Raw genomic sequence first — 27069 nt, 5'->3', positions numbered from 1 at the left:
AGGACGCAGAGTGGAGCAGTTCGTGGGACGGTGGGTGTTGCTTGTGGGCCGCAGAGGAGAGCCGAGTGAAGCAGTTTGTGGGGCGACTAGCGGAGCAGGGCGAAGGCCTGTGGGGCGGTCAGCTTCAGATCATGTAATGTGCCCCCTACCTCTCTCTCTCTCTCCTCCACCCCCCATCTCCACCCAGGTTGGGAGGTAAAGCTCTGCAGATAAACTTTCAAACTCTGGGGCTACCCTGACCAGGGACAGAGACTTTTGGGTCATTGGACTTTTGGGACTTTGGGTGATTTGGGGTTGCTGGACTCAAGAACCATAGTGAAAGGGCATGCCCCAATTTGCTTGGGGTGGGTTTTTTTTGCTCATGGGTTGTGTTATGAATCCTGTTGGTGGTGTTTCCCCAACATAATGCCACATTGTTTCTCTCTGTTATTAAAAGGCTTTTTGCTACACTCAGACTATGTGCTTGCGAGAGAGGAAGTATTGCTTCTTGGAGGCGCCCAGCGGGGGTGGTATATATTTGTCCCAGGTCACTGGGTGGGGGCTCAAGCCGGTTTGCATTGTGTTATTGGAATGGATCTCCAAGATATTGAACCCGGCCCTTGTTGCTACCAACTCTGACGGGCAGAAGGGTTACAACAAGAAAATGTTCTTTTCTCACCAGGAATCCCTGAGGGGGTGCTGTTTTTACAGTGCTCCTCCACAGCTTGGAAGCAAAGTCAAAGCAGCTTGGTCTTAGGGCTTGTCTACACTACCAGCCAGATCTATGGGCAGCGATCGATCCAGCGGGGGTCGACTTATTGTGTCTAGTATAAACGCAATAAATCGACTGCCCATTGCTCTAGCGTCAACTCCGCTACTCCACGTCAACGAAACGTGCAAGGGGAAATCGATGGGAGAGCGTCTCCTGTCAACACACCACAGTGAAGATGCTGCTGTAAATAGATTTAAGTACGTCAACTTCAGCTATGTTATTCATAAAAAGAAAAGGAGTACTTGTGGCACCTTAGAGACTAACCAATTTATTTGAGCATAAGCTTTCATGAGCTACAGCTCACTTCATCGGATGCATACTGTGGAAACTGCAGAAGATGTTTGTTTTTATACACACAAATCATGAAAAAATGGGTGTTTATCACTACAAAAGGTTTTCTCTCCCCCCACCCCACTCTCCTGCTGGTAATAGCTTATGTAAAGTGATCACTCTCCTTACAATGTGTATGATAATCAAGGTGGCCCATTTCCAGCACAAATCCACGGTTTAACAAGAATGTCTGAGGAAGAGGGGGAGTGGGAGGAGGGTTAGGAAAACAAGGGGAAATAGGCTTGAATAGAGACTGGGAGTGACTAAGTCATTATGCAAGGTAACCTATTTCCCCTTGTTTTCCTCCCCCCGCTTCCTCAGACATTCTTGTTAAACCCTCAGATCAGCGGCACTACTATGGGTACCCGCATGGCCCCAGAGTATGCCAACATTTTTATGGCTGATTTAGAACAATGCTTCCTCAGCTCTCGTCCCCTAAAGCCCCTACTCTACTTGCGCTATATCGATGACATCTTCATCATCTGGACCCATGGAAAAGAAGCCATGTCTAGTTGGCAGCCGGTATCAAGTGGAGTGCCCCAAGGGTCGGTCCTGGGGCCGGTTTTGTTCAATATCTTCATAAATGATCTGGAGGATGGTGTGGATTGCACTCTCCGCAAATTTGCAGATGATACTAAACTGGGAGGAGTGGTAGATACGCTGGAGGGGAGGGATAGGATACAGAAGGACCTAGACAAATTGGAGGATTGGGCCAAAAGAAATCTGATGAGGTTCAATAAGGATAAGTGCAGGGTCCTGCACTTAGGACGGAAGAACCCAATGCACAGCTACAGACTAGGGACCGAATGGCTAGGCAGCAGTTCTGCGGAAAAAGACCTAGGGGTTACAGTGGAAGAGAAGCTGGATATGAGTCAACAGTGTGCCCTTGTTGCCAAGAAGGCCAATGGCATTTTGGGATGTATAAGTAGGGGCATAGCGAGCAGATCGAGGGACGTGATCGTTCCCCTCTATTCAACATTGGTGAGGCCTCATCTGGAGTACTGTGTCCAGTTTTGGGCCCCACACTACAAGAAGGATGTGGATAAATTGGAGAGAGTCCAGCGAAGGGCAACAAAAATGATTAGGGGTCTAGAACACATGACTTATGAGGAGAGGCTGAGGGAGCTGGGATTGTTTAGCCTGCAGAAAAGAATGAGGGGGGATTTGATAGCTGCTTTCAACTACCTGAAAGGGGGTTCCAAAGAGGATGGCTCTAGACTGTTCTCAATGGTAGCAGATGACAGAACGAGGAGTAATGGTCTCAAGTTGCAGTGGGGGAGGTTTAGATTGGATATTAGGAAAAACTTTTTTACTAAGAGGGAGGTGAAACACTGGAATGCGTTACCTAGGGAGGTGGTAGAATCTCCTTCCTTAGAGGTTTTTAAGGTCAGGCTTGACAAAGCCCTGGCTGGGATGATTTAACTGGGAATTGGTCCTGCTTCAAGCAGGGGGTTGGACTAGATGACCTTCTGGGGTCCCTTCCAACCCTGATATTCTATGATTCTAAGCCCTTGAGGAATTCCACCATGATTTCAACAACTTCCATCCCACCATCAACCTCAGCCTGGTCCAGTCCACACAAGAGATCCACTTCCTGGACACTACGGTGCTAATAAATGATGGTCACATAAACACCACCCTATACCGGAAACCTACTGACCGCTATTCCTACCTACATGCCTCCAGCTTTCACCCTGACCACACCACACGATCCATCGTCTACAGCCAAGCTCTGCGATACAACCGCATTTGCTCCAACCCCTCAGACAGACACAAACACCTACAAGATCTCTGTCAAGCTTTCTTACAACTACAATACCCACCTGCGGAAGTGAAGAAACAGATTGATAGAGCCAGAAGAGTTCCCAGAAGTTACCTACTACAGGACAGGCCTAACAAAGAAAATAACAGAACGCCACTAGCCGTCACCTTCAGCACCCAACTAAAACCCCTCCAACGCATTATTAAGGATCTACAACCTATCCCGAAGGATGACCCAACACTCTCACAAATCTTGGGAGACAGGCCAGTCCTTGCCTACAGACAGCCCCGCAACCTGAAGCAAATACTCACCAACAACCACATACCACACAACAGAACCACTAACCCAGGAACTTATCCTTGCAACAAAGCCCGTTGCCAACTGTGCCCACATATCTATTCAGGGGACACCATCATAGGGCCTAATAACATCAGCCACACTATCAGAGGCTCGTTCACCTGCACATCCACCAATGTGATATATGCCATCATGTGCCAGCAATGCCCCTCTGCCATGTACATTGGTCAAACTGGACAGTCTCTACGTAAAAGAATAAATGGACACAAATCAGATGTCAAGAATTATAACATTCATAAACCAGTCGGAGAACACTTCAATCTCTCTGGTCACGCAATCACAGACATGAAGGTCGCTATCTTAAAACAAAAAAACTTCAAATCCAGACTCCAGCGAGAAACTGCTGAATTGGAATTCATTTGCAAATTGGACACTATTAATTTAGGCTTAAATAGAGACTGGGAGTGGCTAAGTCATTATGCAAGGTAGCCTATTTCCCCTTGTTTTTTCCTACCCCCCCCCCAGACTTTCTGGTTAAACTTGGATTTAAACTTGGAGAGTGGTCAGTGTGGATGAGCTATTGCCAGCAGGAGAGAGAGTTTGTTTGTGTGTGTGTGTCCCCCGGGAGGGGGGGGGGGAGAAGGGGGGGGTGAGAGAGCCTGGATTTGTGCTGGACATGGCCCACCTTGATTACCATGCACATTGTAGGGAGAGTGGTCACTTTGGATGAGCTATTACCAGCAGGAGAGTGAGTTTGTGTGTGTATGGGGGTGGGGGGGGGTGAGAAAACCTGGATTTGTGCTGGAAATGGCCCAACTTGATGATCACTTTAGATAAGCTATTACCAGCAGGACAGTGGGGTGGGAGGAGGTATTGTTTCATGATCTCTGTGTGTATATAATATCTGCTGCAGTTTCCACGGTATGCATCCGATGAAGTGAGCTGTAGCTCATGAAAGCTCATGCTCAAATAAATTGGTCAGTCACTAAGGTGCCACAAGTACTCCTTTTCTTACTGCATTATAATGGTTCTGCAAGAGGGGGGACCCTTCCATCCTTAACTATGAGATCCAGCTCTCCTTGTGGTCACTGCCCATACAAAAATAAGGGGAAAGTCCCGTGGACATGTGGGATACCTCACAGATTGCAAAGAGGAGATATGGCAATAACCTATCCCCATCTTTTGCATCTGTTTCCACAAGTTTCTGGAGCATTAATTTCAGGGTGCGGAGAAATCACTTCATCAGTTGGTCTGTGATACTGGTGGGTTTTACCTTCAGTAGCCACCAAACCTTTTAACATGTGGGACACAATGTTAATTCTCAGCCAGTAAGGATCTCTGTGGGCAACTCTACCCAGGAGAGCAGGGGTGGGCAACCTATGGCTCCAGAGCCACATTCGACTCTTCAGAAGTTAACATGTGGCTCCTTGTATAGGGACGTGATCGTTCCCCTCTATTCGACATTGGTGGAGTACTGTGTCCAGTTTTGGGCCCCACACTACAAGAAGGATGTGGAAAAATTGGAAAGAGTCCAGCGGAGGGCAACAAAAATGATTAGGGGTCTGGAACACATGAGTTATGAGGAGAGGCTGAGGGAACTGAGATTGTTTAGTCTACGGAAGAGAAGAATGAGGGGGGATTTGATAGCTGCTTTCAACTACCTGAAAGTGGGTTCCAAAGAGGATGGCTCTAGACTGTTCTCAGTGGTCGCAGATGACAGAACGAGGAGCAATGGTCTCAAATTGCAGTGGGGAAGATTTAGGTTGGATATCAGGAAAAACTTTTTCACTACGAGGGTGATGAAGCACTGGAATGCGTTACCTAGGGAGGTGGTGGAATCTCCTTCCCTAGAAGTTTTTAAGGTCAGGCTTGACAAAGCCCTGGCTGGGATGATTTAGGCGGGGATCGGTCCTGCTGTGAGCAGGGGGTGGGACTAGAACCTCCTGAGGTCCCTTCCAGCCCTGAGATTCTATGATAGGCACCGACTCCAGGGCTGGAGCTACAGGTGCCAACTTTCCAATGTGCCGGGGGTGCTCGCTGCTCAAGCCCTGGCTCTGCCACAGGCCCCACCCTCTCCCCTGAGCCTGCCGTTCCCCCACCCCTCTCCCCCAGAGCCTCCTGCATGCCATGAAACAGCTGATCGGGAGGTGTGGGGAGGGAGGGAGAGGTGCTGATTTGCGGGGCTGCTGGTGGGCGGGAGACGCTGGGAGCAGGTGTGGGAGAGCTGCTGATGTACTACTGTGGCTCTTTGGCAATGTACATTGGTAAATTCTGGCTCCTTCTCAGGCTCAGGTTGGCCAGCCCTGCAGGAGAATATTTGCCACTATAAACTTCCTCTAGGTGCCACTCATTGGCATTCAACATGATGCACACACCCAGCACGTTTCCTTGTAAATCCCTGACCAGAAAGTGGGCTAACAGTGATTTTGTCCCATCCTAGGTGATGTAGGCTTGACAAAGCCCTGCCTGGGATGATTTAGTTGGGGATTGGTCCTGCTTCGAGCAGGGGGTTGGACTAGATGACCTCCTGAGGTCCCTTCCAACCCTGGTATTCTATGATTCTATGATACACAAGACACAACATGTTTCAGCTGTAGGATTTTCCCTTTGTGGTAGTGAGGGTTCTGGCAGCTGGTATCTCCCTCAGTCTGCAAGTTCTGGTCTATTCAACAAAGCAGGTCATTCTCCAATGGGAAGTGGGGGTAGTCTGCAGCCTTCCCATCCCCGCCAGCTGGAGATATGCCTCTCTCACAGAGGTGTCCACTTGTTGCTCAGCCACTATGTCAAAAATTGGCCAGAATGTGGTGTTTGGTCTACTGGTCCCTCTTGTACCCCTGTGGTAGCCACATTCTCCTTGCCCTGATCAGTGGAAGTACTTCCCCTTGTCCTCATCTGTGATGGTCATTTCATTTTCCCTTCCCTAGTGTGATTCAAATTCACCCTGGCTGTCCTGCCTTCCATTACCAGCTTCTGGACTTCCAGGGACAGAACCAAACTTTACAAAGATCTGAGTCCAGCACGGGGAGTGCAAGCATAAATCCCTCAGGTGGGCTCTCTCCTTCCTGTCTGGGTCCTGACTGTAGGGCAATAGCTGAATCTAGTAGGTCCCAGAAATGTTTCCAGTCTCATCCAATCACCATCAACCTGGGTAAGGTTCTTGAGATTTCTACCAGAATCTCCTCTTCACAATTCACCATCCACATGACTACAATAGGAGTGAGAGAAGGCTTTGCACCTCCAAGTACAAATGAAATAACAGATATGTGTTTAGCAAGTGGTCTGCTAGTATCAGATCCCCTCAGACTGGTGTCTGGCTACATCCTGAGTCCACTAGGCCAGATGTAGTTTTCCCTTCATTTTGGAGAGGCAGCAGAAATCCACTAGGTGCCTTATCTGATACACATACCATAAAGCTACAAGTCTGCTCCTGTCCTGAAAAATCTTGCTCCATTAGTAGTCAGAATTTCTTTATCTATTCAAGCCAACTGCACCAAAAGTACTTCCTGAAACCCTCAGGTTGTCAAGAGCAGGGCAAAGAATCAGGCTACTGACACCTCTCCACTCTCTGCTGCACCCTGTGTAAATGCAGCACAGAAACTGCACCATTATGTATGCATCACTCCCCTTTTATTCACTAATCCAACACACACCAGTCACAAAAAAAAAAGTTAAGGAAAACTGCAGCGGGCTATGAAAGGTATTTAAACACAATATTCAGCAGAATTACAAAGAAAAGCAGTCACTAAAAAAGCATAAAATTGTCCCTGCTGGAAGTGATCGCAGGGGTTTAGGAAACAGGAACATTACTCACAGAAACTGAAATATGAATACAATAATTATATTAAACATAATTAAGAAGCTAACATAAACTGACATTGTGAAATTGTATCATCATCGATCAGGGCTGAGAATACCATGTCACTATTATGTCTTTCAAAGTTGTTTTTAAGTAAACTCTGAGCCTGATCCCAGTCTGACTGAAGTCAATGACAAAACTCATTGGCTTCAGTAGGAGCAGGATTGGACCCCTTTTGGTTAACTGAATAAATATAGCAAATTTGAATGTCTGTTCTAAACTGATTTAAAATTTAATTTTAATGGTATACAATACAGGCAGGGCAGAAAAGGTGGGGGAGTTGCATTGTATGTAAGAGAGCAGTATGACTGCTCAGAGCTCAAGTATGAAACTGCAAAAAAACCTGAGAGTCTCTGGATTAAGTTTAGAAGTGTGAGCAACAAGGATGATGTTGTGGTGGGAGTCTGCTATAGACCACCGGACCAGCAGGATGAGGTGGATGAGGCTTTCTTCCAGCAACTAACGGAAGTTACTAGATCGCAGGCCCTGGTTCTCATGGGAGACTTCAATCACCCTGATATCTGCTGGGAGAGCAATACAGCGGTGCACAGCCAATCCAGGAAGTTTTTGGAAAGTGGAGGGGACAATTTCCTGGTACAAGTGCTTGAGGAACCAACTAGGGGCAGAGCTGTTCTTGACCTGCTGCTTACAAACCAGGAAGAATTAGTAGGGGAAGCAAAAGTGGATGGAACCTGGGAGGTCGAGTTCAGGATCCTGACACAAGGAAGAAAGGAGAGCAGCAGAATACGGACCCTGGACTTCAGAAAAGCAGACTTTGACAACCTCAGGGAACTGATGGGCAGGATCCTTTGGGAGAACAACATGAGGGGGAAAGGAGTCCAGGAGAGCTGGCAGTATTTTAAAGAATCCTGATTGAGGTTACAGGAACAAACCATCCCAATGTTTAGAAAGAACAGTAAATATGGCAGGCGACCAACCTGGCTTAACAGTGAAATCCTTGCTGATCTTAAACACAAAAAAGAAGCTTACAAGAAGTGGAAGCTTGGACAAATGACCGGGGAAGAGTATAAAAATATTGCTCAGGGATGCAGGAGTGAAATCAGGAAGGCCAAATCACAGTTGGAGTTGTAGCTAGCAAGAGATGTTAAGAGTAACAAGAAGGGTTTCTTCAGGTATGTTAGCAACAAGAAGAAAGTCAAGGAAAGTGTGGGCCCCTTACTGAATGAGGGAGGCAACCTCGTAATAGAGGATGTGAAAAAAGCTAATGTACTCAATGCTTTTTTTGCCTATGTCTTCATGAACAAGGTCAACTCCCAGACTACTGCACTGGGCAGCACAGCATGGGGAGGAGGTGACCAGCCCTCTGTGGAGAAAGAAGTGGTTCGGGACTATGTAGAAAAGCTGGATGAGCACAAGTCCATGGGGCTGGATGCGTTGCATCCAAGAGAGCTAAAGGAGTTGGCGGATGAGATTGCAGAGCCATTGGCCATTATCTTTGAACAATCGGGGGAGGTCCCGGATGACGGGAAAAAGGCTAATGTAGTGCCCATCTTTAAAAAAGGGAAGGAGGATGATCCTGGGAACTACAGACCAGTCAGCCTCACCACAGTCCCTGGAAAAATCATGGAGCAGGTCCTCAAGGAATCAATTCTGAAGCACTTAGACGAGAGGAAAGTGATCAGGAACAGTCAGCATGGATTCACCAAGGGCAAGCCATGCCTGACTAATCTAATTGCCTTCTATGACGAGATAACTGGCTCTGTGGATGAAGGGAAAGCAGTGGATGTCTTATTCCTTGACTTTAGCAAAGCTTTTGATATGGTCTCCCACAGTATTCTTGCCAGCAAGTTAAAGAAGTATGGCCTGGATGAATGGACTATAAGGAGGATAGAAAGCTGGCTAGATTGTCGGGCTCAACGGGTAGTGATCAATGGCTCCATGTCTAGTTGGCAGCTGGTATCAAGTGGAGTGCCCCAAGGGTCAGTCCTGGGGCCGGTTTTGTTCAATATCTTCATAAATGATCTGGTGGATGGTGTGGATTGCACCCTCAGCAAGTTCGCAGAGGACACTAAACTGGGAGGCGAGGTAGATAAGCTGGAGGGTAGGGATAGGATACAGAGGGCCCTAGACAAATTAGAGGATTGGGCCAAAAGAAATCTGATGAGGTTCAACAAGGACAAGTGCAGAGTCCTGTACTTAGGATGGAAGAATCCCATGCACCGCTACAGACTAGGGACCGAATGGCTAGGCAGCAGTTCTGCAGAAAAGGACCTAGGGGTTACAGTGGAAGAGAAGCTGGATATGAGTCAACAGTGTGCCCTTGTTGCCAAGTAGGGGCATTGCCAGCAAATCGAGGGACTCTATTCGACATTGGTGAGGCCTCATCTGGAGTACTGTGTCCAGTTTTGGGCCCCACACCACAAGAAGGATGTGGAAAAATTGGAAAACATCCAGTGGAGGGCAACAAAAATGATTAGGGGACTGGAACATATGACTTATAAGGAGAGGCTGAGGGAACTGGGATTGTTTATTCTGAGGAAGAGAAGAATGAGGTGGGATTTTATATCTGCGTTCAACTACCTGAAAGGAGGTTCCAAACAGGATGGATCTAGACTGTTCTCAATGGTAGCAGATGACAGAACAAGGAGTAATGATCTCAAATTGCAGTGGGGGAGGTTTAGGTTGGATATTAGGAAAAACTTTTTCACTAGAAGGGTGGTTAAGCACTGGAATGCGTTACCTAGGGAAGTGGTGGAATCTCCTTCCCTAGAAGTTTTTAAGGTAAGGCTTGACAAAGCCCTGGCTGGGATCATTTAGTTGGGGATTGGTCCTTCTTTGAGCAGGGGGTTGGACTAGATGACCTCCTGCGGTCCCTTCCAACCCTGATATTCTGTGATTCTAATTTATACATACGTTCTGTCTTCCTAGATAATTGTATATTACACAGACTTATCTATAACATCTAGTTCTTAAAGTAGAAGAAGAAATCACTCGTTTCCTTGCAGGGCAGCACTCAACCAGCTTCCCTGAATAACCTCTAACCCCGACATATGTTACAGCACAAATACCGAAGCGCTTTCAGAGAAAGGAGAGAGGGATTACCCTGCTGGAGTTGCAGTTGTGTAAACTCAATTCTGAGTTGTTCATTTTCTTTTTCAAACTCAGTGGTGAAAGCATCTCGCTCTGCTGTGAGACTACGGACATGGCCCACATAATACTCCACCTAGAAACAAAGAGAGCAACAAGATTTCAAACTTTGGATGTGTGACTTTCATTTACAAACAAGTCATTAGCATCACTAGCTCATACAGTACCCTTGAAGAAAAGGAGGACTTGTGGCACCTTAGAGACTAACCAATTTATTTGAGCATGAGCTTTCGTGAGCTACAGCTCACTTCATCGGATGCTGCATCCGATGAAGTGAGCTGTAGCTCATGAAAGCTTATGCTCAAATAAATTGGTTAGTCTCTAAGGTGCCACAAGTCCTCCTTTTCTTTTTACTCACAGAGAAGCATTTCTTTGTGTTCTTTAAATGTTTAAGGATTTTATGACTACAAAGGCTCTATTCATTTCTCTCTCCTGGTGGGTCACTAAAATCGACTGAAAGGCCCAACATTAGGGATGTGACGTTCCCCTGGTGTTATCTAGACTGGTGATCTGCTAGGTCACTCCAATCCTTGACTCTGGGAGCCAGCCTTACCTTGCTCTGCTGTGAGAACTCCCACTCCTGGGCTGTTCACGCACAGCCTCGAGCATGTAAGCTGCTTGGATTGTGCAACTGAATGACACTAGCCAATATCTCTAGTCCCAGACACAACCCTAGGAACCTCCATCTTGCAGTGTCCAGTTATGCCTGCTGGACGCTGCAAGCTTTTATGAGTTTGTCAATTTAACAAAGAAATTGATATGCATTAGGCTTGTTATCCCAAGGGGAGTTTCTGACATGCTCCAAACAAAATGCACTGCTTCAGGTAGAACAAACAAACAAACTTATTAACCACAAAAGATAGATTTTAAGTGATAAGTCAAAGCACAAGTCGGATTTGGTCAAATGAAATAAAAGCAAAACGCATTATAAGCTGATCTCAGCACTTGCAGTGTCCTTACAAACTTAGATGCTTCTCACCACAGGCTGGCTGGTTGCCCTTCAGCCAGGCTCTCCCTTCGATCAGCGCTTCAGTCGCTTGGTGGTGATGTCTGTGGACGGAGGTGGAAGAGAGAGGAAGAGGATGGCAAACATCCCTTTTATCATGTTCTTTTTTCCCCTCTTGGCTTTGCGCCCCCCGCCCTCAGGGTCAGGTGAGCATTAACTCATCGTAGTCCCAAACTGTCTAAGGGAAGGGGACTGACTCACTCGAGAGTCCAACAGATCCTTTGTTGCTGCCCAGGCCAGTGCGTTTTGTTCCTGTGAGCTAGATTGGGTTTGTCCCATACATGGGCTGATGAGGTGTGAACTGCCCCTCTGTTGCTGGAGAGTTTTGCCTGGGCTTGTTTTAAGCCATGAGGACAAATTTCAGCCTCATAACTATATACGTGAAATTACAACCTATAACATTACTATAACAACAATGCTCAGTGCATCATGAGCCTTCCAAAGACACCCGACATGACAAACTTTGCACTGGATACCACACAATCATTTTATAAGGATAAACATGGGGATGCAGGTGTTCCTGCAACGCAAAGAGTGTCACAAGGGAAAGGGAAATAGCCTAGGGAGGCGCACAATGGCATGGACACCAAAAAACCCAGTGTGTGCGTATGCATGCGCCTTTTTGTGTGTATCTGTGTGCGTGTTTTAAACACACAAAAGCTTAAGTTACTAGCTAGCTAACTATGAAAAACAGGACGCAAAGAGGCAGCCAAAGGACAGAACTGATGGGGGGAGCATTGACCCTGCACTATACTCCAATCAAACTGAAGCTTTGGCAGCCAGAAGGAGTTGAAGTGGGTTTAGAGCCACCCGCCAAACCCCATGTAAAAGGAGGAGATGAGGAGTGAGTGGCCCCAATGGGTGATACATTCTAGAAGATTCTGAGCATGTAGACCAGGCCATATTTGTGCCAAGAATAGGGGTCCATATGTACAATTCCCATTCAAAGCAGAATGGGGATCACCCACATATAGGGAGTAAAAATAAGCCTTATAATGGAACATTGATTGCAGCCTTAACTATGGAGTTATGACCAGCTTGCTCCTCTAATTAGGCTATGTGCGAGATGGAAAGAACCATTGATTTTCAATGCCCAGAGTGATCTGTGGGGCTGTTACAGCCATCTTGTACTTGTCAACAGCACAAACTTTTTATATGGAATTAAATGAGTCACAAACTTGGACTTTTCCACAAGTGCCATTTTCCATAGCCACTTCCTCACTTTCAAACCCGTGAGCTCAACACAAAGCTTTTTGTTTTTAATTTCTCCTATGTTAATTAAAATGGTAAAAATACCAAAACAAAAACCCTTTGTAAACAAAGAGTTAAGATTTCCCAGGAAGAGCTCCAGAATGCCAAGTTCAACATAACTCAAACTTCAGAAAACCAGCAAATACAAAGTAAAAGTATATGCCCATGTACCCTTAACTCTGTCCCCATCCTCAAGCTGGCAGCTGCCACTGGGAGTTACTGCATGCACTGCAGCTGTATTCAGTGTGAGAGCTGTAGTTGTAGTGAATGGTTTGAATGGTGGAGGTGTTGGTGGGGCAAGTTGGTAGAAGTGTGTTTTTGAGCTGAGGAGATGGGAATTCGTTTGAGGAGCACCACAGAGCTGTGACTGATTTGGGGCCCAGCCCGTATGTGCGAATAAAGGAAAGGCAGGTATGTGTATCTTGAGAATGTAGCCTGCATCATCTTATTGCAAAATTGTGTAGATTGTCTCAAGACACCTGCTCCACTCCCCTCCTGTGCCTTCCCCCAGGAATTGTTAGTAGGGTGGGATATGAGAGCAGTCCATAGGTTTAATGATGGGTAAGGGAAAGTATAGGTTTAGATGGTATCCTATGTGAATTAGTAGTTTAATTTCACAAGTGCAGTATTCTGTCAGGAGAGTAGGCTAAGTGTTTGAGTGCAAGGCAGGTGCAGGTAGCTCTTTTCCTTCACAGTGAAAAGGCAGAGACAAGCATGTGTGATATGGAACAACGCTCAAAGAGGGCAGAGTTATAATAATGTGGGCGTGTACCTTAACCCTGTATTTCCTAGTTTACAGCAATGCTTTCCTTCATCTCTTGGGTATTCAGGAAAGTGGTAACATCACAAAAATATTGCCCAATGTTATCTATACCAAACTGTCATGTGACTCTGGACACTTAACTGGTGGTGCCACAGAGAGTAAGATAGCTAAATGCCCAAGCAACTAATTGAACTCCTGCTGCTTAAACCTATGCTGGACTTTGTAATCTTTCTAAATACATTTTGACATTATCCATTAGATCAGTAAAAAAGCACTATTATCCCTAATTTAGAGTAACTCGTATGCAATCCACGGCTAACTAGCACTGAGTGATCAGATCATTAAAATGAATCCATTTTTAATTTTATCCTGATAACAAACCATGCTCATAGAGACAAAAGGGCATCCTCTAACAATTGGAAGTCAAATACTACTGAGGAAAATAGAAAGCTGCATAAACTCTGTCAAGTCAAGTGTAAAAGTATAATTACGCAGGCCAAAAAAGAATTTGAAGAGCAACTAGCAAAAGACACAAAAACTAACAGCAAAAATTCTTTAAATACAACAGAAGCAGGAAGCCTGCCAAACAGTCAACGTGGGTGGCCACTGGACAATTGAGGTGCTAATGGGTCACTCAAAGAAGACGAGGCCATTATGGAGAAGCCAAATCAATTCTTTGGATCAGTCTTCACTGCAGTGGATTTGAGGGAGATTCCCACATCTGAGCCATTCTTTCTGGGTGACAAATCTGAGGAACTGTCCCAGACTGAGGTGTTGATAGAGGAGATTTTGGAATGAACTGATAAATTAAACAGTAATGAATCACTAGGACTTGATGGTATTCGCCCAAGAGTTCTGAAGGAACTCAATATGAAATTGCAGAACTAGTAAGTATGGTATGTAATCTATCATTTAAATCAGCTTCTGTAACAGATGACTAGATGATAGCTAACGTAAACACCAATTTTTTAAAAAGGCGCCAGAGGCAATCCTGGCAAATTACAGGCAAGTAAGCCTAACTTCAGTACCAGCCAAATTGGTTGAAACAATAGTGAAGAACAGAATTATCAGACACATGGCTGAACATGATTTGTTGGGAAAGGGAAATCATGCCTTCCCAATCCACTAGAATTCTTTGAGGCTGTCAACAAACATGTGGATAAGGGTGATCCAGTAGACATCGCATATGTGGCCTTTTTTAGAAAACCTTTAACAAGGTCCCTCACCAAAAGCTCTTAAGCAAAGTAAGCAGTCATGGGATAAGAGGGAAGGTCCTCTCCTGGATCAGTAACTGGTTAAAAGTGATATCATAATGGAAAGCACAAATATTCATAAAGATTACTCTAATGTCAATTAGCTCTTACCTCTCTCATTTCTTCTGCTCGCTGTTGTCTAAGGTCCTCTAAATCCTGACTAGCAGACCGTAACTTGTCTTCATTACGCAGGAATAATTGCCAAACATAACAAAGTTGTTCATCTGCAGAAGCTGAAGGGTCGATTCCTTCTTCCTTGAGCCTCTCAAGTATGTCTTCCACCTGTACTTTTTCCTGTTGGAATAAATCATCAAAATGTAACCTACTCAAACATCTAAAACATTTCCTCCTGGGAAAGATTTGTGTGGGCATAATATTTCTGAACAAGTAAAAGTTAAGTTGTAATTAATGTGCACTTAATGGCAGTGCAGAAAACAAATAAAACTAATGTGATGGAAGCATATGACTCCCAAAGGTATTTAATCATATCAAATTTGATGACTCTTGTTTGATGAGAGGGATTTGGGATGTGAGGATCCTTGCCCTTATGTTCCGTTATGGGAAGTGATACAAAAATATACCATAGAGATGACCAGACTCACGTACCATATACTTGTTTGGATTCTATTCCAAAACTCAAGGATTTCTGTAATCACTTAATGATGGCTGATAGCAGCTCCCAGCTAATCAATTTTGGAAATTTTAAAGAAAGACAGGTGTTGCCTGATCTATTGATTGTATGTTAATCAGTATTCCCAAGTTAGCATTCTGTGGTTTGGAAGGGTTCTGCTTCAAGATCAGACCCAGCGTTACTGTGAGGACCCTGATGTGCATGCGAAAGCCATTCAGAGGCCTCTTGACTTTGTAATGTTTTTTTAAGACAATTAGCAAAATCACAAACACTCCAATCCAGCAAAATGGGTAGAGATAATACAGAATGGTTGAGACGTCCTGCAGCAGAGCATTTGTATACCCTCACCATCCCTTGTGGAAATCTATGATCAATGAGACAGGTGAGCCACGAGTGGTCCTACCTCTGGCATGCCAAGAAGATCCCAAGAGGGTACGCTATTATAGGGTTATATGGCAGCCATGAATATTCATAAAGATGTCCGGCATCCTCTATCCATAGTTAAACTTCCTCACCCCAATAATGTTGAGGGTGCTCTCCTCTGATATAGTTATCATATATATGTTATTATGCCATTTACCTCAAGCTTATTAGCATATATGTCAATTGGTTGCCATCGCATTCTTGTGGTTGAACATCTGCTGATGTTCCTATCCTAAAATATCCAAAACTAGAATCAACTGGCATCCAGCAGTTACCTATCAGTTTAGTCATACTTGTTCATTACAACATTCTATCTTATGATATCTTATGATCCAGGGTTACTCCTGGTTAGCTGTTTATGCTAAGACTTATGCTAAGGCTTTTGGGCCTTATGCTTCAATCTGGCTAAGCTACTAGTCTTTGAAGACTGCAGGCTTCTTGCACTACTTATTAACTTATACCTAAGCCTCACCTAGCAAATACCTATAACTATTTGCTACAGAGACAGCTCTACATTAAAATTTGGGCAGTTGTTCAAAATGTACTTGAGCAATACTTAGTCCTGCCTTGAGTGCAGGGAGCTGGACTAGATGACCTCTCAAGGTCCCTTCCAGTTCTGTGATTCTATGAATACACTGGGGTCACAGTCCCTTGTTAAATGGGACTGATATAAATCACTTCCATGTGTTTCGCTCAGCCTACCTTCTCCAGGTTTAGCTGCTGCAGCCCACTTGCCTGCTTCAGTCAAGGCCCACATGGGCTTTGTCTAGACTGGAAAAACCCATCCTGCTAGAAAATGTTTTAAATTAGACATTTCCTATCTAGCCCAACGTCAGGCACCATTTTGCCCTTAGTGCGAACAAGGCCAGTCTAGTCCATATGTGACAGCAGCTGTCCCTGGTTAAATGCACAGTAACCTCGAGGGGAGCAGTGAAATGGATTAAAACCTGGAGGGAACAGGGAGCGGAGAGCAGAAGAACCGGATCACTCAGCACCAGGGCTGGAGTGATGCCAAGGGGCAACGCCAGCGAAGGGCTGAACCAGCTGACAACAAAGTTATCTGCGAGACAAGGTGGGTGAGGTACTACCTTGTATTGGACCAACTTCTGCTGGGGAGAGAGACACACTTTGGACCCACACAGAGCTTGACAAGTCTGTAAGACTGATGGGCAGGCCAGGACCCCTGTAACAGGTGCTGGAAGAGCCCACAGCTCTGGGAACCCTGGAGCCGGCAGGGAGCCCAGGGTTGGCCGCAGACAGACATGGGGGCGGGGTGTGTGTGTTTGCAGGGTGATGCCAGGGCCAGAGGGCCCCACGTGCAGCTAATGCCGGGGCGGGGGTCCCGGGGGCAGTGCGATGCCAGGGCTGGGAGAGCCCGAGGGGGCCTGGGTGCAGCCAATGCCAGGGCCGGAAGGGGCAGGGTGCTGTCAGAGGCATGGGGCCCAGGGGCAGCGCGATGCCAGGGGCGGGGAAGCCCGAGGGGGCCCGGGGACGGCAGGGTGGACCCAGGGGCAGGGCCCCCGGGGGGGTCGGGCGAGCCCGAGGGGGCTGGGGGGGGAAGGGGCCCCCGGGGGGGTCGGGCGAGCCCGAGGGGGCTGGGGGGGGAAGGGGCCCCCGGGGGGGTCGGGCGAGCCCGAGGGGGCTGGGGGGGGGAAGGGGCCCCCGGGGGGGTCGGGCGAGCCCGAGGGGGCTGGGGGGGGGAAGGGGCCCCCGGGGGGGTCGGGCGAGCCCGAGGGGGCTGGGGGGGGGAAGGGGCCCCCGGGGGGGTCGGGCGAGCCCGAGGGGGCTGGGGGGGGGAAGGGGCCCCCGGGGGGGTCGGGCGAGCCCGAGGGGGCTGGGGGGGGGAAGGGGCCCCCGGGGGGGTCGGGCGAGCCCGAGGGGGCTGGGGGGGGGAAGGGGCCCCCGGGGGGGTCGGGCGAGCCCGAGGGGGCTGGGGGGGGGAAGGGGCCCCCGGGGGGGTCGGGCGAGCCCGAGGGGGCTGGGGGGGGGAAGGGGCCCCCGGGGGGGTCGGGCGAGCCCGAGGGGGCTGGGGGGGGCGGCCCAGAGCTCTCCGTTAGCTGGGCTCCCACGGGGAAAGGCCTGAGGGCCGCACCGCGGAGGGGCCCCGGGCAGCGGCGGGAGCGGCCCCCGGTCCCGGCTGAGGGCTCGTGGCGGCCGGGGCCGGTCGCTGTCACTCACCCGCGCGGGCTGCTCCATGCGGCGGGAGCGGGAGGCCGCCGGGGCCGCGCGGGCCCCTGGAACAGCGCTCGGGACAGCGGGGGGCGGGGCTACGGGAGTCATGGCAACGGACCTTCTCTTCGGCTGCAGCCGGGAAGCCCTGTGTCCGAGCGGCGGGAGTCATGGCAACGGGCCGAACCATTCTCAGCCTGCGGGGGTCAAGATCGTCCCGCCTCCTGTCTGCCACAACCAGCTGGCCCCGCCCCCTGCTTTTGGCTCCAGCCTCCACCCCCCCCCCGCGTGTCGGGGCTGCAGCCCAGCCCCCTGGGTCAGACGGCCCCTCCCCCCCATAGCTCTGCTCCGGATGCGCTGCCCCGTCCCATGCCCCCTGGACATTTGGTCTCAGTCCCCAACTCAGCCTCCTTCACTCTGAGGGTCATGCAGCTCCTCGGGACACCCACACAGCCCTTCTCTGCCAGCACAGGAGTAGGAAGCGTTTCCCTTTGAGTAATAAGGCCCCAGCCAGGAATGGGTTGCATTGTGCCATGTTTACAGGAAGTAACCAATTTATTTTTTAAATCATATAATTTGAAACAATGGAGCCGTACACATAGCGAACGGCCGTAGCCCCCAGGGGCGCTGGAACACTTAGTTGAGTGGGGCACTGAGAGCCATTGAACCAAATTGTAAACGCTGTATATGGTGGAAACCGCTTCAAGCCGGGGTGTGGCTGCACGTCCTGCACACCCGAGTTCCAGCATCTATGGTAGCCCCATGGTCTCGGTGTCCCCCTCATCCTGCCTTCCAGACGCACCAGCAACCACACACCGCACCACAGAACCACGAACCCAGGGACCTATCCTTGCAACAAAGCCCGTTGCCAACTGTCCACATATCTATCCAGGGGACACCATCACAGGGCCTAATCACATCAGCCACACGATCAGAGGCTCGTTCACCTGCACATCCACCAATGTGATATATGCCATCATGTGCCAGCAATGCCCCTCTGCCATGTACATTGGCCAAACTGGACAGTCTCTACCTAAAAGGATAAATGGACACAAATCAGACGTCAAGAATTATAACATTCATAAACCAGTCAGAGAACACTTCAATCTCTCTGGTCACTCAATTACAGACCTAAAAGTGGCAATTCTTCAACAAAAAAACTTCAAAAACAGACTCCAACCAGAGACTGCTGAATTGGAATTAATTTGCAAACTGGATACAATTAACTTAGGCTTGAATAGAGACTGGGAGTGGATGAGTTATTACACAAAGTAAAACTATTTCCCCATGTTTATTCCTCGCCCTCCGCCCCCCCCCCCCCCACGTTCTTGTTAACTGCTGGAAATGGCCCACCTTGATTATCACTACAAAAGGTTTTCTTCCCCCGCCGACCCGCCTCCCCGCTGTCCTGCTGGTAATAGCTCATCTTAAGTGATCACTCTCCTTACAGTGTGTATAACACCCATTTTTTCATGTTCTGTGTGTATATAAATCTCCTCACTGTATTTTCCACTGAATGCATCCGATGAAGTGAGCTGTAGCTTGTGTAAGCTTATGCTCAAATAAATTGGTTAGGCTCTAAGGTGCCACAAGTACTCCTATTATCTCTATTGTTTTTTACATCCTTTGTTGCATCAGATTTCAAAGCAGACTGACATATCTTTGTGGCAGGCCTTGCAGAATTATAGTATCTTTTAAAGTTTACCAACCTCCACCTATGCTCTTGGATTCAAATACTTCCTCACATTATACCTTACTCACTGGGGTCCTAATTCTATGCCCATTGAAGTAAATGGGAAATTTTTGGCTCTTTGCAGAATCAAGACACCTATCAAAACCCAGGGCTGGTGCTGACAACTAAGCTTGTATGGAGAACAGGAGTACTTGTGGCACCTTAGATGTTCCATTCTATCCATCTGATGAAGTGGGCTCAAAAGCTTATGCTCAAATAAATTTGTTAGTCTCTAAGGTGCCACAAGTCCTCCTGTTCTTTTTGCAAATACAGACTAACACGGCTGCTACTCTGAAACCTGTCATTATGCAAGGAGTACTTGTGGCATCTTAGAGACTAACAAATTTATTAGAGCATAACCTTCGTGAGCTACAGCTCACTTCATCGGATGGATAGAATGGAACATATAGTAAGAGATAGATACATACATACATACATACAGATAAGTTGAAAGTTACCATACAAACTATGAGAGGCTAATTAGTTACCAGCAGGAGAAAAAAACTTTTGTAGTGATAATCAAGATGGCCCATTTAGACAGTTGACAAGAAGGTGTGAGGATATTTAACTTAAGGAAATAGATTCAATATGTGTAATGACCCAGCCACTCCCAATCTCTCTTCAAACCCAAGTTAATGGTATCTAGTTTGCATATTAATTCAAGCTCAGCAGTTTCTCATTGGAGACTGTTTTTGAAGCTTTTCTGTTGCAAAATTGCCGCCCTTAAATCTTTTACTGAGTCTCCATCCTCGGCACAGGAGGGGGTGGCGGAGGGAATAGTGCAGCCCCCATGATGTTGGAAAGAGGGGACACGAAAACCGCCCCCTGAGAATTGTCCATAGATGGAGGAAACGAGACAACCTCGGGGGCGGCAATAACATGGGCGGTGGCGGGGCAGGGGCGAGCGACTTATTGGGGATGGAAATAGGATCGGGGGCGGGGTGGGGACTGGGCCAGGGGCAAGGACAGAAGAAGGGGAGGGAGCAGGGAGAAGGGCTAATATTGGGTCTGGGGCAGGAGAGGAGAGATGGGAGTTGCCTTACCAAGTGGGGGGTCAGTGCTAACGAGGCCAGTTCAATTCGGGTGGATGTGGCCCCTTTCCAACAGTTAACAAGAAGGGGGTTGAGGTTCTGGCTGCACTTCTTCCCACACTTGTTCCTCTTTGTACTCCATATCTGTGGCCCCACGAAGTCACGAGACCTCCTCGTCAACCTCCTCTTGGCCATGGCCAAAGTTTCCATCTATAATACCAGGAGGAGGATGTTGGATGAGGGGGTGCTCTGTGACTGCGGGGCCTATTTCCGATAGAGTCCGTTCCGCCCCCTTAACATCCAAAGCCCCTATCATAGAATCATAGAATATCAGGGTTGGAAGGGACCCCTGAAGGTCATCTAGTCCAACCCCCTGCTCGAAGCAGGACCGAGTGTCACTTCGAGAGCTGGTGGGGAGGGCTTTGGAGTGGTGGGAGGTGATCTCCCCTCCTTCTATGAGGAGATAGAGGCCCTGGGTCTGACCCCGGTCACCCAGGGGGAGGACAACCCTCTGCCAGCGGGCCTCGACCTAAGCGACCTCACCTCGGCCCCCCCTTCCCCCTCCCCATTAATATAGAATCATAGAATATCAGGGTTGGAAGGGACCCCAGAAGGTCATCTAGTCCAACCCCCTGCTCGAAGCAGGACCAATTCCCAGTTAAATCGTCCCAGCCAGGGCTTTGTCAAGCCTGACCTTAAAAACCTCTAAGGAAGGAGATTCTACCACCTCCCTAGGTAACGCATTCCAGTGTTTCACCACCCTCTTAGTGAAAAAGTTTTTCCTAATATCCAATCTAAACCTCCCCCACTGCAACTTGAGACCATTACTCCTCGTTCTGTCATCTGCTACCATTGAGAACAGTCTAGAGCCATCCTCTTTGGAACCCCCTTTCAGGTAGTTGAAAGCAGCTATCAAATCCCCCCTCATTCTTCTCTTCTGCAGGCTAAACAATCCCAGCTCCCTCAGCCTCTCCTCATAAGTCATGTGTTCCAGACCCCTAATCATTTTTGTTGCCCTTCGCTGGACTCTCTCCAATTTATCCACATCCTTCTTGTAGTGTGGGGCCCAAAACTGGACACAGTACTCCAGATGAGGCCTCACCAATGTCGAATAGAGGGGAACGATCACGTCCCTCGATCTGCTCGCTATGCCCCTACTTATACATCCCAAAATGCCATTGGCCTTTTTGGCAACAAGGGCACACTGCTGACTCATATCCAGCTTCTCGTCCACTGTCACCCCTACGTCCTTTTCCGCAGAACTGCTGCCTAGCCATTCGGTCCCTAGTCTGTAGCGGTGCATTGGGTTCTTCCGTCCTAAGTGCAGGACCCTGCACTTATCCTTATTGAACCTCATCAGATTTCTTTTGGCCCAATCCTCCAATTTGTCTAGGTCCTTCTGTATCCTATCCCTCCCCTCCAGCGTATCTACCACTCCTCCCAGTTTAGTATCATCCGCAAATTTGCTGAGAGTGCAATCCACACCATCCTCCAGATCATTTATGAAGATATTGAACAAAACTGGCCCCAGGACCGACCCTTGGGGCACTCCACTTGATACCGGCTGCCAACTAGACATGGAGCCATTGATCACTACCCGTTGAGCCTGACAATCTAGCCAGCTTTCTACCCACCTTATAGTGCATTCATCCAGCCCATACTTCCTTAACTTGCTGACAAGAATACTGTGGGAGACCGTGTCAAAAGCTTTGCTAAAGTCAAGAAACAATACATCCACTGCTTTCCCTTCATCCACAGAACCAGTAATCTCATCATAAAAGGCGATTAGATTAGTCAGGCATGACCTTCCCTTGGTGAATCCATGCTGGCTGTTCCTGATCACTTTCCTCTCATGCAAGTGCTTCAGGATTGATTCTTTGAGGACCTGCTCCATGATTTTTCCAGGGACTGAGGTGAGGCTGACTGGCCTGTAGTTCCCAGGATCCTCCTTCTTCCCTTTTTTAAAGATTGGCACTACATTAGCCTTTTTCCAGTCATCCGGGACTTCCCCCGTTCGCCACGAGTTTTCAAAGATAATGGCCAATGGCTCTGCAATCACAGCCGCCAATTCCTTCAGCACTCTCGGATGCAACTCGTCGGCCCCATGGACCTGTGCACGTCCAGCTTTTCTAAATAGTCCCTAACCACCTCTATCTCCACAGAGGGCTGGCCATCTCTTTCCCATTTTGTGATGCCCAGCGCAGCAGTCTGGGAGCTGACCTTGTTAGTGAAAACAGAGGCAAAAAAAGCATTGAGTACATTAGCTTTTTCCACATCCTCTGTCACTAGGTTGCCTCCCTCATTCAGTAAGGGGCCCACACTTTCCTTGGCTTTCTTCTTGTTGCCAACATACCTGAAGAAACCCTTCTTGTTACTCTTGACATCTCTCGCTAGCTGCAGCTCCAGGTGCGATTTGGCCCTCCTGATATCATTCCTACATGCCCGAGCAATATTTTTATACTCTTCCCTAGTCATATGTCCAACCTTCCACTTCTTGTAAGCTTCTTTTTTATGTTTAAGATCCGCTAGGATTTCACCATTAAGCCAAGCTGCTTAAGACCACTGCTTCTGCTCCCACCTCAGAGGGTCCCCTGGATTCTTTGACCTACTCGGCCACAGGTAGCGCTCTGCTGACGGCTGCCGAGCCAGTTGAGGCGATGGCCAGTGCCTCGTGGCCGGGACCTGAGTTACCAGGGGTACCCCCTGTTGGCATGGGGCAACCAACTTCTTTTCCGGGTGGAGTCCCCACTGAAAATTGCACACCTCCTGATGCCATGGCTGTCACATCTGCCATTGAGCCTGAGCCTGGCATCACTGGGGACCCCCTCCCCGTCCCTCAGATCCCTGAGCCAGACCGAGGGGAGTCACCTTCCAGCAGCCCAGTTACTGGGGCCCAGGATCCTGCCTCTGCCCCTCTCCCCATCCTACTCCTGACCCCTGCCCAGCCCCTACTTCTGACCCCATCCCTATCCCCTCCACCTCCCACGATGCCATTGCTGCCCCTGGGGCCATCTCCTTCCCTTTCCCAGAGGGTGACCCTCAGGGAGTGGCCTTTGTGTTTCCCTGTCCCGACCCATTAGGGGCTGCTATCTTCCCTCCGCTGCCCCCCACTGAGCGGGGTCTGAGGTGGGCCACGTGGCGCCAGCCCATCGGGTGTCACGTCGAGGGTCCGTCCCTTGCCTGCCCGTCTTGGTGGGCCACGGGGCTGTGCCAGGGGCCCCACTGGAGGACGACAGGGAGCCAATGACCCCACTCACCCATCGGCTGCGAGAGGAGCTGTGGGAGTTTCTAGAAGACATCCATGGCTCCCGCAATAAGGTGCAGCTCACTCTGCAGCAAAGGGGGGATTTTCATCAAGTCCTCCGGGCCGTGAGGGCCCTTATGGGGGAGGGTAAGAGGACCGGAAAGCAGGGCACCGTGGCTTACCATTGAGCCCGTGGCTTTCATGACTCCTTGTTCACCTTCGGGGTAGGTCACGGTTTGCTGCATGGCCCACTGGGGGCCGTTAGTGTCCCTGCCGGCGAGGATCCCCCCCAGCCCTCCTCATGGCACCTATCACCTTTGCAACACTGAACACCCGGGGCTGTAGGATGGGTCTCCACAGGTGCCAGGTGCTCTCCTTCCTTTGGGGGGGCGGTACTCTGTGGTTTTTCTGCAGGAGACCCATACGGATCCGGCCACCAAAGACAGCTGGCGGCTGGAGTGCGGGGGACAGGGTCTATTTCAGCCATCTCACAGTTCATACAGCTGGAGTGGCGACCCTGTTCTCCCCCGACCTATGGCCCGAGGTGCTGGGGGTTGCCGAGGTTGTGCTGGGCTGCCTGCTGCACCTTCAAGTCCGCATGGAGGGTCTTGTAGTCAATCTCATTAACATCTATGCCCCGACATCGGGCCTGGAGCGGCTGCGTCTTTATCAGCAGGCGTCCGCCTTCCTCGGCTCCTCGTGAGTGCCTGGTCCTGGGCGGGGACTTCAACGCCACCCTTGAGGAGCAGGACCACTCAGGGACCAAGCAGATCCTGGCCGCCGCGGATGTCCCCTGGGAGATGGTCGAACAGTTGGCAGCCAGTATCAAGTGGAGTGCCCCAAGGATCGGTCCTCGGGCTGGTTTTATTCAATATCTTCATAAATGATCTGGAGGATGGTGTGGATTGCACCCTCAGCAAGTTTGCAGATGACACTAAACTGGGAAGAGAAGTAGATACGCTGGAGGGTAGGGATAGGATACAGAGGGCCCTAGACAAATTGGAGGACTGGGCCAAAAGAAATCTGATGAGGTTCAACAAGGACAAGTGCAGAGTTCTGCACTTAGGACAGAAGAATCCCATGCACTGCTACAAACTAGGGACCAAATGGCTAGGCAGCAGTTCTGCAAAAAAGGACGTAGGGGTTACAGTGGATGAGAAGCTGGCTATGAGTCAACAGCGTGCCCTTGTTGCCAAGAAGGTCAATGGCATTTTGGGATGTATAAGTAGGGGCATTGCCAGCAGATCGAGGGATGTGATCATTCCCCTCTATTCAACATTGGTGAGGCCTCATCTGGAGTACTGTGTCCAGTTTTGGGCCCCACACTACAAGAAGGATGTGGAAAATTGGAAAGAGTCCAGCCAAGGACAACAAAAATGATTAGGGGACAGGAACACATGACTTATGAAGAGAGGCTGAGGGAACTGGGATTGTTTAGTCTGCAGAAGAGAAGAATGAGGGGGGATTTGATAGTTGCTTTCAACTACCTGAAAGGGGGTTCCAAAGAGGATGGCTCTAGACTGTTCTCAGTGGTAGCCGATGACAGAACAAGGAGTAATGGGCTCAAGTTGCAGTGGGGGAGGTTTAGATTGGATATTAGGAAAAACTTTTTCACTAGGAGTGTAGTGAAACACTGGAATGCGTTACCTAGGGAGGTGGTGGAATCTCCTTCCTTAGATATTTTTAAGGTCAGGCTTGACAAAGCCCTGGCTGGGATGATTTAGTTGGGGATTGGTCCTGCTTTGAGCAGGAGGTTGGACTAGATGACCTTCAGGGGTCCCTTCCAACCCTGATATTCTATGATTCTGTGATCACTCCCTGGTGGACGTCTGGCGCGACCACCACCCGGACGATGTCTCGATGTTTACCTATTTCCGCGTGGAGGCCCATCGGTCGTGCCACTCCTGGTTGGACTGCATCTATTTGTTATGCTTCCATCTTTCACGGGCCCACTCCTCCACTATTCGGCCGGCCCCTTTTTCGGATCACCATCTCACCACCATGACGGCATCTCTCCATCTGGAGAGGCCGGCGCCGGCCTATTGGCATTTTAACAACAGCTTGCTGGAGGATGAGGGCTTCGTGGCATCCTTCTGGGAGTTGTGGCTGGCCTGGCGAGGGCAGCAGCGTGCCTTCCCCTCGGCGCGGCGGGGGTGGGACCTGGGGAAGGTGCGCGCCCGGCTCTTCTGCCGTGACTGCACCCGGGGCGCCGGCCGACGGAGGGATGATACAATAGAGCAGTTGGAACAGGAGGTCTTAGAGCGAGGGAGGCGTCTGGCCGCCAGCCCCAAGGATCCGCCCCTCTGCAGAGCGCGCCGGGAGAAGCGGGAGGAGCTCCGGGCCCTCGACGACCATCGGGCCCGGGGTGCTTTTGATAGATCCTGCATCCGCCTCCTACAGGAGATGGATCGCGGCTCCCGCTTCGTCTACGCCCTGGAGAAAAAGAGGGGGGCCAAGAAACACGTCATCTGGCTTCTAGTGTCGGACGGCACCCCCCTCACAGATCTGGCGGAGATGTGTGAGAGGGCCCGGACCTTCTATGCACACCTTTTCTCCCCGGATCCAACCGAGCCTAACGCTTGCAGAGAGCTCTGGCATAGACTCCCGACGGTCAGCATGGGCGACCGGGACCGGCTAGAGCTGCCTCTCTCTCTGGCCGAGTTCTCGGAAGCCCTCTGCCGCATGCCCACCAACAAATCTCTGGGCTGACCGTGGAGTTTTACCGAGTGTTCTGGGATGTCCTCGGCCCAGACCTGGTCACCGTCTGGGCCGAGTCATTACAAAACAGGGTCCTCCCTCTCTCATGCAGTGAGCCATGCTTGCCTTATTGCTGAAGACGGGGGACCTCCATGACTTACGGAATTGGCATCCCGTCTCGCTCCTCAGCACGGACTACAAAATCGTAGCGAAGGCCATCTCGCTGCAGCTGGGGTCCGTGCTGGAGGACGTGATCCACCCAGACCAGACCCACACTGTCCCGGGCTGTACCATCTTTGATAACCTGTATCTGATCTGGGATCTCTTGGAGCTTGGGTGTAGGGATGGTCTGTTGTTCACCCTCCTGTCCCTGAATCAGGAGAATGCGTTCTACAGGGTGGACCACGGGTATCTCCTGGGCACTCTGCGAGCGTTAGGTTTCGGATCCCAGTTTGTGGGTTTTCTCCAGGTGCTGTACGCCTCCACAGAGTGTCTGGTCAGGCTCATCTGGACCCTGACTGAGCCGGTCAGCTTTGGGCGAGGAGTATGGCAGGGGTGCCCCCTCTCAGGCCAGCTGTACACTCTGGCGATTGAGCCCTTCTTCTGTCTCCTCCGCAAGAGGTTGACAGGGTTGGTGCTTCGAGTGCCGGAGCTGCAGCTGGTCCTGTCGGTGTACGCTGACAATGTGCTCCTCGTAGTCCAGGACCTGGGCGACTTGGCGCGTGTGGAGGCTTGCCAGACCATGTACTAGGCAGCCTCCTCCGC

General features: G+C 49.6%; 1 protein-coding gene across 4 annotated transcripts in view; it reads right to left on the bottom strand.

Annotated features, from left to right (window-relative positions):
• CCDC30 (coiled-coil domain containing 30) overlaps nucleotides 1-17747 on the bottom strand; it is a 137303-nt gene extending 119556 nt beyond the window's left edge. Inside the window, exons 1-3 of one of the 4 annotated variants that reach the window (XR_014714481.1) lie at nucleotides 17610-17747; nucleotides 14489-14671; nucleotides 10060-10180 (exon numbers count right to left, since the gene is read on the bottom strand). Coding sequence is in view for 2 of the 4 variants with exons in the window: in XM_084652016.1 (XP_084508142.1) it covers nucleotides 10060-10180; nucleotides 14489-14671; nucleotides 17610-17711 (406 nt within the window). In the remaining 2 variants the exon portion in view is untranslated. Of the gene's footprint in view, nucleotides 1-10059; nucleotides 10181-11083; nucleotides 11155-14488; nucleotides 14672-17609 lie in introns of those variants that run through there. The other 3 variants (XM_084652016.1, XM_084652015.1, XM_084652017.1) reach the window with 3 other exon arrangements.
• Between the last annotated feature and the right edge of the window lie 9322 nt (nucleotides 17748-27069).

Source organism: Lepidochelys olivacea (assembly GCF_965140295.1).
Source record: "Lepidochelys olivacea isolate rLepOli2 genome assembly, chromosome: 18".
NCBI lineage: Eukaryota > Metazoa > Chordata > Testudines > Cheloniidae > Lepidochelys > Lepidochelys olivacea.
The sequence above is the reverse complement of the archived record's forward strand: the minus strand, read 5'-3'. Positions and strand labels throughout refer to the sequence as shown.